The following is a 10,899-nucleotide window of genomic DNA, read 5'->3' on the forward strand; positions in this document are numbered from 1 at the left end:
GAAGCCTCTCCTCAGTGCAAGACGCATGAAAGCCTGCATGGTTTGCTAAAAAAACACCTGAAGGACTCCAAAATGGTGAGAAATAAGATTCTCTGGTCTGATGAGACCAAGAACTTTTTGGCCTTAATTCTAAGCGGTATGTGTGGAGAAAACCAGGCACTGCTCATCACCTGTCCAATACAGTCCCAACAGTGAAGCATGGTGGTGGCAGCATCATGCTGTGGGGGTGTTTTTCAGCTGCATGGACAGGACGACTGGTTGCAATCGAGGGAAAGATGAATGTGGCCAAGTACAGGGATATCCTGGACGAAAACCTTCTCCAGAGTGCTCAGGATCTCAGACTGGGCCGAAGGTTTACCTTGCAACAAGACAATGACCCTAAGCACACAGCTAAAATAACGAAGGAGTGGCTTCACAACAACTCTGTGACTGTTCTTGAATGGCCCAGCCAGAGCCCTGACTTAAACCCAATTGAGCATCTCTGAAGAGACCTAAAAATGGCTCTCCACCAACGTTTACCATCCAGCCTGACTGAACTGGAGAGGATCTGCAAGGAGGAACGGCAGAGGATCCCCAAATCCAGGTGTGAAAAACTTGTTGCATCTTTCCCAAAAAGACTCATGGCTGTATTAGATCAAAAGGGTGCTTCTACTAAATACTGAGCAAAGGGTCTGAATACTTAGGACCATGTGATATTTCAGTTTTTCTTTTTTAATAAATCTGCAAAAATGTCAACAATTCTGTGTTTTTCTGTCAATATGGGGTGCTGTGTGTACATTAATGAGGAAAAAAAATTAACTTAAAATTAACTTTAATTTAGCAAATGGCTGCAATATAACAAAGAGTGAAAAATTTAAGGGGGTCTGAATACTTTCCGTACCCACTGTAATATAATGTTTGATGCACTTCATGTTGTTAATAACAACGAATGGAATATATTTTCTTAATCTCTGTATTTTTATATCAGTATGGAACAAGATTATCCTATTTAAATCAATACGATAAACGAGATAGGTCAAAAGTAATCTAGAAGTAAACCAAAAGTAGTTTGATTATATTATCTAAAAATGAAAAAAGTAATGCATTGCGTTACTGACTACTTTTTTAAAAATAAATATTTTTGGCATTCATTATGACAGGACAAATAGTAAAAAGGGAGAGAGACAGGGGGCGGGATTCGAACACGGGACGCCCATAGCGCCATGGTGCTGATGTTGGCACACTGCCCACAAGGCTATCGCGCTAATGCAGACTATAATTTTTGTCATGTAATTTGAAATCAGTAATGGATTACAATTTGTAAGTACACTCTTAAAAATAAAGGTGCTTTAAACGGTTCTTCACAGCGATGCTAGAAGAGCGGTTCCTCAAAGAACCATTCAGTCTTTAAAGAGCCATCTGTTTCTTACCTTTTTATAATCTGAAGAACCTTCTTTCGCCACAAAGATCCCTTTGTGAAACAGAAAGGTTCTTAAGATGTTAATTGTTCTTTATGGAACCATTTAGACGAAAAAGGTTCTTCTATGGGATCGTGAAGCGCCTTTATTTTTAAGAGTGTAATTTACATAGCTCTGCCAGGATTAACTGTTAACTCCGAGGTAAATGTGAGCAGTGTAAAACTGAAACAAGATAACCCAAGATCCCGCTTACCTGGGGTTTAGAAAACAACCCAAGGTTAACTATTTCAGATGTGAAAATACATATGACTAAATGAAAAATTAAAACTGTGGGCGAACCAATATACTGTTTATTAAACTAGCAATTATTTTTTTTATATATATAGCACAAATGTCTTGTGTAGTATTGCGATGATTTTCCTCACTTTATATATGTTATATATGGATTTACTTCCAATTTTTATTTTACAGAACACTGTCTAAGGGATATGCCTCACACTCCATAGTGAATTTTTCACAGAGAAATCACTCTGACTGTATATATTTTCCTGTCACTTGCCTTATCTGTTATGTCAAATCTAGAAATGTGTGCACTGAAACTGACCAGGAATTCATGCTGAACTAAAGCCCTGTGTGGAAATCACTCGGGGAGACATCTGATGGGTCACTACACTTAGTGACTGAACAGAGTGGGAGAAAAAAAAATCTGCTTATCTGTATAAAGTCTAAATAACACTCTGAAAATAGGACAGAGACATGGGTCAAAATGAATCATTATCACTTAAATCAGCTGATTACCCTTAGTATGCTAAAATACCATCACTCCTTACATGTTTTAAATTGATCACATCTAACATGTTCTTATGTAAAAGGTAGAAAATAATTAACTGACAAGGATGAAAATAGAAGAGAGAATTTAATCACAAAAGAGCCCAAGTCACATCCAATCAATTGCGATTACAAAAAGGGAATGAATGAAAGGCACACTTTAGGAATCATCGAAATTCTATACATTAAATATTGATACAGTGATACTTCATGCATTTCAGTTTGACAGTATTTGACAGCATCAGTAATTCAGTAAACGCATTTCCAAGAAAATCATGTGATCAACACTCTTATACAAACTCTTAAATGTTCAAGTTGGAATTTGAGAACACTACTATTGGATCCATATACCTCAAGATGAATTGCTGTTTTGACAGCACATTCAATTGTCACCTTTACACAATGCAAAAATCACACGCATTGAAAAAAAAAAAACCCCAATGCATGTGGAATCTCACAAAATCACAAAAAGTTAACACGCTGAACTAAACGCAAAACTGAGCTTGACATGTCTATGTTTGGAACCAAAATCGTGTGGGAATGTTTAGTCTCTAAAAATATAACTCCTTTTATTTATGAAACAAACCTTGAAATGGTACAACGATGAAGCGGTCAGGAGTGTCGCCATGTCATAAAATACCATGTTTTGTAGTTTCTAAAGCCTAAGAAAATCAAAGTGCATCTCTTACTTTATGCTGGTTTTTGGCAGAATCATACACACAAAATCCGTCACTTATTCCAGAATTTACATCTGAAATCAATACCCAGTATAGTCCTAGTATAGTAATCAAAGAAAGACACAAGAAAAGAAAAATATAATGAAAGAAAGCATTGAAATAAAACCGAATATCTATCCTTATTTGACTGTACACCTAAAACAATTACAAATTCAGATTGTCCAAACTATATAATAGTCCCATAAATTAGCAAACAACTTTCAGGCCTTTCAGTGTTGGTAAATTGGAAATGAGGGGCAGTCTTTTGTCAGCATTCATTATTAACACATCATCTTAGACAAGAGTTTCAAACCCCTCAAAATGATGCATAAGTAACTTTGGCACAAAACACAGTTTTGACCTTCTGCCAACTTTGTTTCCACAACAAAACAATTTATGACCTTCTGAAAATATTCCAAGAAGATCTATTTGGTCATATCAGTCCAAAACATATCTAAGTTTAAACCTACACATTCCATCTTGGAAAAGCATCCTGGGATGACCAAAATCATTCCTTTTGAAATATGGGATCAGACACCCCAGACACCCCCAGAGATTCATCTGTTGAAAGAAGCAGGAAAGAAAAGCTGTTAAAAAGCAGGTCAGACAAGATGCTATCTGAGGTATAGATTTCCAGCATCACAGTCTAAAGTCTGAAGCTGAGCAGAGAGTGAGCGTTACTTATGTCAATATTTGAAAGATCTGGAAGAATGTGTTTGACTACCTTCTCAAAGATTTGGCTTCGTAAACAGTGGTATCATCCTCATCGCTTTCAAGGTGGGCCATTTCCATTGTGTCGTCATAGTTTGACAGGAGCCCGTATTTCTTTCTCTGAATGCCTGTTTTCTTCAGACTGAAATGAAAGCACAAATGAGAGACATTAAACACTTGAAGAAATCTGTGTGATTTCTTTTTCTACAAAACGCAAAACAAAATGAGGCTACAAAGCTTCTAAAATTTCAAAAAAGCACCATAAAAGTAGTTGACATAACTACTTCATTTAGAAGTTTTACTGGATTTACCAGTGAATGATGACTTAAAGGTCAGCCTATAATGTAAATACATTGTTATGATTGTTATTTACATTCTCTTTTTCCCAGAAATGTCTTGGCTGGAAATTTTCTAAATTCCCAAAAATGTCCAGCTTTTGGCTTTTTCCTATTGTTTTCATACTTGCTGAGGGTAAAGACTGAAAAGTAGTTTCCAATAGTGTGCAGGCACTAGGGATGTCACAATTCTCAATATAATATCGAACCGTTCGGTACGACATCCACGATTCAATACGCGCTTGTGAATTACACTTTTTCAGTTTTGCATTTAAATAACTTCCTTGTTTTATTTCTCTCTGAATTTGCTGTGTGTGCCCGTGATTTCACGTGTTGAAATGAGGAAACGCTTCCCTGCTTATATTTGAAAAAGCAACACACGCAGAGCATCTTCCATTATAATGACATTCAATGATAAGCTTTCTAAACCTGTTGTCCAACAAGAGTTATAAAAACAAAAGTTTTAAAAAACATAACTTGTTTTTAATTCACAACATCAGTTGTGTGTTTGAAATACCTTTCTTATGTGATCTGATGTGGATTTTTATCACAGAATGAGGCAGACAATAAATTCTATGCTCATATTCTATGTATGTCGATTAGCAATGGCTTATGAAAATACACAAGATGGCTTGTATAACACAGATAAACCATATATTATTGCAGACGAGTGTTTATTGTCCTTACATCTCATTCAAAACATTTAACGTTGTATCTTATTTTTATTCAGTTACAGCAATGCCTTTATCCATATTAGAGAAGCTGGAACGGAACGTCATTAGTGATACTTCGACGCATATGTGGATTTTCTGGACGAGGGTGCCCTCTGGCGTCCAGTATGAATGAAACACATTATATTTTGCGTAAAAATAAAAAAAATAACACCTAAATTAAGCAGAATTAAGTAAAATTAAGCAGACATATACTAAACCACGCTTTTTCCAGTGTACAGAGGTTTACGGGAGTATTTTGTTAATTTGTTGCAAAAAAAAAACAAACACACTGAAGTGGCAAGATATCACAACCGAACTGAAAACCGTGGTTAAAAACCGAGGTATGTATTGAACCATGGACTAACTGTATTGTTGCATCCCTAGCAGGCACTGCACACAATCGACCAATCATGGCGTGCAAAAAAAGGCGGATCTACAGAGATCGGTCAAAGCAGCGCAAATACGCATACATATAATGTATGTAAAGAGCACGTCAAGAGCACGTCAATAGGAAAACAAAGCCAAAACCTGGACATTTTAGGCAATTTAGAAATTTCAGCCAGAACATGTATGGTAAATCAAAGACGTATGGGGGTGGCGATCAATCAATAATGATAATTATCACAATATAATTTTCCTTGACAAAACGATAACAAGAATTTGATAAATGTTCGATATAATGTTTATGTGCCAAAAGCACAACGAAAGAGTGCTAGTAATATAAATTGATAATTGTTGCGCTAGAATTTTCTTCAATAAAACGATAACAAGAGTTTAATAAATGTTCAATAAAAATATTTTTTGCACCGAAAGAACGCTAGTCATTTAAAATCGATAAGGATAATTATCGCGATATAATTTTCCTTGATAAAACAATAACACAAGTTCGATAAATGTTCCATTTTCCTCAATATAACAAGAGTTTGATATAATGTTTATGTGCTAAAAGCAAAATGAAAGAGCGCTAGTCATTTAAATCAATAGTGATAACACAAGTTAGATTAATGTTCGATATAATGTTTATGCACCAAAAGCGGAACAAAAGAGCACTAGTCATTTAAACTGATAGCAATAATTATTGCGATTTTCCTTGATAAAACAATAACGAGAGTTCGATAAATGTTCGATATAGGCTAATCTTTATGTGCCAAAAATGGAACAAAAGAGCACTAGTCATTTGAACTGCGACACACGGACTGTTTATCCACTCGGCTCAAAGTTCAAATGGCAAACTCAACCTACTATCAAATGCGAATTTCTAAGAGCTTATATATAAGCACAACGGGAGCGTTTGAAAGCGACGTGTGTCAGCGGAGCCCTAATACATCTTCACATAGACGGATCCGCTGTAGTGATGGGTCATTCTTGAACGGTTCGTTCATTTTGAACGAATCTTTAATGTGACTCGGGACGAACAAGTCGTCTCGGGGAGTGATTCGTTCAGTCGCGCATGCGCAACTTCCTATTAGGTTCTGTACTGGAATTAGTTCAGCTGTTTCGAGTCTTCGGGTTTTTAGAGTCGTTTGTTCACCTTATAGGGCTGTCACGTGATGAACGAACGACTCAAACCCGAAAACTTGTCAGATAAGAGGCGAGGTGAGCGACTCATAGACTAAAGACCCAGGTAAACAATGAATTAATATTTTCTGTTTCTTATAGCATTATAGTTTTGTTTTGTTTTAAGTGTGTTTGTGTAAACAGTAGATGTGTTAGGGAGGTAACAGGTAACATTTTAATTATATTTTGCTAAAATGAACGAAATGACTCAAAAAAAGATTCGTTCATTTTGCTGAACGAGACTCAAAGGTCCGAGTCGGTAAAATGATCCGAACTTCCCATCACTAATCCGCTGACAGACGCGGCTTTCAAACGCTCCCGTTGTGCTTATGTGTGAGGAGCTTGAAGCGCTTATCATTGTAGCCAATCACAGTCATGTCTGTTGAGCGCGTGAACAGTATGGCCAATCAGCGATGTTTAAAAATCGGCTCAACAGCGTTCAAATGTGAGCGGGAAATGGACGTTTTTAAAATTTCAGTACCGAAAGTACCGAACCCGGTACCTTTTGACAATATATATATACAGTGGGTACGGAAAGTATAATTTTTAGTAAGTTCATTTTTTTTCCTCATTAATGTACACACAGCACCCCATATTGACGAAAAAACAGAATTGTTGACATTTTTGCAGATTTATTAAAAAAGAAAAACTGAAATATCACATGGTCCTAAGTATTCAGACCCTTTGCTGTGACACTCATATATTTAACTCTGGTGCTGTCCATTTCTTCTGATCATCCTTGAGATGGTTCTACGCCTTCATTTGAGTCCAGCTGTGTTTGATTATACTGATTGGACTTGATTAGGAAAACCACACACCTGTCTATGTAAGACCTTACAGCTCACAGTGCATGTCAGAGCAAATGAGAATCATGAGGTCAAAGGAACTGCCTGAAGAGCTCAGAGACAAAATTGTGGCAAGGCACAGATCTGGCCAAGGTTACAAAAAAAAAAATTCTGCTGCACTTAAGGTTCCTAAGAGCACAGTGGCCTCCATAATCCTTAAATGGAAGACGTTTGGGACGACCAGAACCCTTCCTAGAGCTGGCCGTCCAGCCAAACTGAGCTATCGAGGGAGAAGAGCCTTGGTGAGAGAGGTAAAGAAGAACCCAAAGATCACTGTGGCTGAGCTCCAGAGATGCAGTCGGGAGATGGGAGAAAGTTGTAGAAAGTCAACCATCACTGCAGCCCTCCACCAGTTGGGGCTTTATGGCAGAGTGGCCTGATGGAAGCCTCTCCTCAGTGCAAGACACATGAAAGCCTGCATGGAGTTTGCTAAAAAACACCTGAAGGACTCCAAGATGGTGAGAAATAAGATTTTCTCGTCTGATGAGACCAAGATAGAACTTTTTGGCCTTAATTCTAAGCGGTATGTGTGGAGAAAACCAGGCACTGCTCATCACCTGTCCAATACAGTCCCAACAGTGAAGCATGGTGGTGGCAGCGTCATGCTCTGGGGGTGTTTTTCAGCTGCAGGGACAGGACGACTGGTTGCAATGGACCTTTATCACGCCGGAATTGAAGACCGGAAGCGCTTGTCGAAGCAGTGTATCAATTCTTCCGGTTATGTATATTTTCAATATGCTGTAATAACTAGTTGAATAAAAGCCTGTTAAAATGAGCATCTGCAGGATTAATTCAAAATCCGGACATTTTCAGAGACAGGCGAAGAGATATTCTGATGATTAATGTGCACAGAATTTTCCAAACTCAACGGAACTTGTAGTTTTAATCCAACTTACCGATCTGAGAAACCCATGACTCATAAACATTCGTGATTTCACCACACTGCGTCAGTGCTGCAGTGTGTGTGAGACCTGATGAATAATAATCAGAATCAACATGTTTATTTATTTGTATTAAATTTTAGTTTTTATTCTGTCATTTTTCATTCACAGTCATTTCACTGTGTAATTCACGTTTATGCCGAAATTCTTAATTAATACTCAAATCACGCTGTCAACACATTATACTGTCTAGATTAATTAGCTAAAATGTTCAACATTGTTATTTCTTTAAGGCAACGCCCGCGCATTCATTCATCTATTTTAATACCGCTCTTACAAAAATTAACCATGGTATGTGTAGTAAAACTATGGCAATACAAATGGAAATCAGTCCGCGGAAAAAATAAAATATAACATGGTTACTACATTTACTATAGTAAATCCATGGTTAATTTTGTAAGGGTGTTTATTTAAAATGTATTTTAATGTAAACGGGTATAAAATATGATGAGAAAAACATTGTTAATGAGAACACTCATTTACTGCAGCAGGTTAAATTTATTTATTAATCAGAATGCACATCTGAAAGAGAAATATATTAATAGGAACATTTCAGCAGGTGATATGAGATGTAGGCGTAAACATCCTCAGTTTCGAAATGCATGCTCCACGTGAACGTGCTCCCGCATATTTTAGAAGGACCTTAATTCATCTCACACATCTCATCCGTGTTGTGTCAGGAAATTGTGAAAACTGAGGCAGTGTGTCATTGTTTAGAATAAAAGCAGCCAAACACACTGCAGTAACACCGGCGAAAGAAAGGAAAGAGAGGATTCTCCCATTAGTTTTCACTGCGTTGCGATGGGACCGGAAGTGGGGACACACTGTTTCGCTTACCGGATATAGGAAGTGAGATAAAGGTCCACTGAGGGGAAGATGAATGCGGCCAAGTACAGGGATATCCTGGACGAAAACCTTCTCCAGAGTGCTCAGGACCTCAGACTGGGCCGAAGGTTTACCTTCCAACAAGACAATGACCCTAAGCACACAGCTAAAATAACGAAGGAGTGGCTTCACAACAACTCCGTGACTGTTCTTGAATGGCCCAGCCAGAGCCCTGACTTAAACCCAAATGAGCATCTCTGAAGAGACCTAAAAATGGCTGTCCACCAACGTTTACCATCCAACCTGACAGAACTGGAGAGGATCTGCAAGGAGGAATGGCAGAGGATCCCCAAATCCAGGTGTGAAAAACTTGTTGCATCTTTCCCAAAAAGACTCATGGCTGTATTAGATCAAAAGGGTGCTTCTACTAAATACTGAGCGAAGGGTCTGAATACTTAGGACCATGTGATATTTCAGTTTTTCTTTTTTAATAAATCAAAAATGTCAACAATTCTGTGTTTTTCTGTCAATATGGGGTGCTGTGTGTACATTAATGAGGAAAATTAATGTTAATGAAGAAAAATGAACTTAAATGATTTTAGCAAATGGCTGCAATATAACAAAGAGTGAAAAATTTAAGGAGGTCTGAATACTTTCCATACCCACTGTGTATATATATATATAGAACATAAAGAAACTACGAAATTATTTTTTCCACTATGAAATTTTAGTTAAGGAAAAATGACCGGAAAAGTGTACAGAATTCAAAAACTGTAAGTGTTTGTCATGTTCTGACCATAAAGAGTAGTTTAAAACCACAATTAACTGTCTGGTTTCTACAACTTTCAAAGATCTGCCTTTAAACGACATAAAAAATGTGACATTTATCGTAATAATTATCGATATATCGCCATATCGCCCAGCCCTACCTAAAAGTAAATCAACTGCGTAATGAGTCATGTGACTCATACACCATGAGGGGGCGACCCGCTCCATGTAGAATAAAACAGCCTTTTTAACAAGGTTGACGAACATAGAATCATCTCACATGAGTTTACATCCTAAACAAAGTTTCGCAAAGGTGTATTGCCAAAAAATAATTTTGAAAACTATCGAAAACTTAGGGGGGTTAAAGATTAATTTGTTCAACTATTGCTGAAATCAAACTTTACTTAGCCAAGTTAGTTTTCCTCCAGGTGAAATAACAGGTTATATGACTCAACGCCATATGTTTCTCACCATGACAGCGTTTTCGATTCGACTCGCAGTCTATATACTAAGTTTAAATAGTATACACACTCGGAACAAAGTAGGTAAGTAGGAACACGTGTAAAACCACAAAAAAAAATCTCATTTGATATGATTTCTAGATGACTTACCGGACCGCTCTCACTAAGAAATACAAAACTCCGATTGCTGTGATCCCGATCAAAACATACAGAGCCCTGTTTATCATCGCGCCGTCCAGATTGAAGCCCATTTTTGTGTGTGTACCGTTAGTGGTGGTATATTTGTGAGAGTCTCCTGTGCTGATGCTGATGCTGGAAGTGTTCTTAAGTGCGGGTGGTCCAGTAGTGTTAGACTTTTTGTCCGTGTCATCGGCGAAGGAAACAACCCACAAAGTCAAAACCAGTGGCAGAACTCTTAAATGTGTCATTGTAGCTTGAGTTCGTGATTTTTAAAGGCAAAAGAAGACCTACAGACAAATATGAAGTGGCTTTAACGACTAAATCCAGTTCCTCTTCCTGATTGAAGACGACAACACACGTAGTGTTACGGTAAATTGCGTCCTGAGGGGAACGAAGAACGAGATCAGGTTCCCATCTGAGAGCATGAGCGGATGTGTTCCTTTTCAGAAGTTAAAACATAATATCGTATTACTTTGAAAATATGGCTGTAGTGATAATTTTGATGTTTGAATCGTACTTTTCGCAAATACGTCAAACGGTAGCTACTTAAACTGCTCTGACCGCGTTGCGCGAGCGCTCTCACGTGTGTATTTGCGTTTGCGTAATGCATGTTTGTGATTTC

The 10,899-nt window shown here is 37.6% G+C and overlaps 1 protein-coding gene across 2 annotated transcripts; it reads right to left on the reverse strand.

The window, feature by feature from the left end:
- Positions 1 to 3,480: 3,480 nt before the first annotated feature.
- Positions 3,481 to 10,854, reverse strand: fam174c (family with sequence similarity 174 member C). Of its 2 annotated transcripts, XM_051122670.1 has the most exons (3): positions 10,248 to 10,852; positions 3,666 to 3,794; positions 3,481 to 3,502 (listed from the first exon to the last, which is right to left on the reverse strand). In XM_051122670.1, the coding sequence occupies exons 1-3, from the start codon at positions 10,523 to 10,525 to the stop codon at positions 3,499 to 3,501; spliced, it is 411 nt and encodes a 136-aa protein (XP_050978627.1). In that variant the 5' UTR covers positions 10,526 to 10,852; the 3' UTR covers positions 3,481 to 3,498. The 2 variants fall into 2 exon arrangements, with proteins under 2 accessions (XP_050978627.1, XP_050978628.1); XM_051122671.1 differs by lacking the exon at positions 3,481 to 3,502 and having other exon boundaries at positions 3,662 to 3,794; positions 10,248 to 10,854.
- Between the last annotated feature and the right edge of the window lie 45 nt (positions 10,855 to 10,899).

Source organism: Labeo rohita, chromosome 11, assembly GCF_022985175.1.
Source record: "Labeo rohita strain BAU-BD-2019 chromosome 11, IGBB_LRoh.1.0, whole genome shotgun sequence".
Classification (NCBI taxonomy): Eukaryota; Metazoa; Chordata; class Actinopteri; order Cypriniformes; family Cyprinidae; genus Labeo; species Labeo rohita.

Coding starts and splice junctions, on each gene's coding strand:
- fam174c (XM_051122670.1), bottom strand. CDS start 10,525: ATGACACATTTAAGAGTTCTGCCACTGGTTTTGACTTTGTGGGTTGTT. Junction 3,795..10,247: donor TTCTTAGTGAGAGCGGTCCG/GTAAGTCATCTA, acceptor CTTTCATTTCAG/TCTGAAGAAAACAGGCATTC.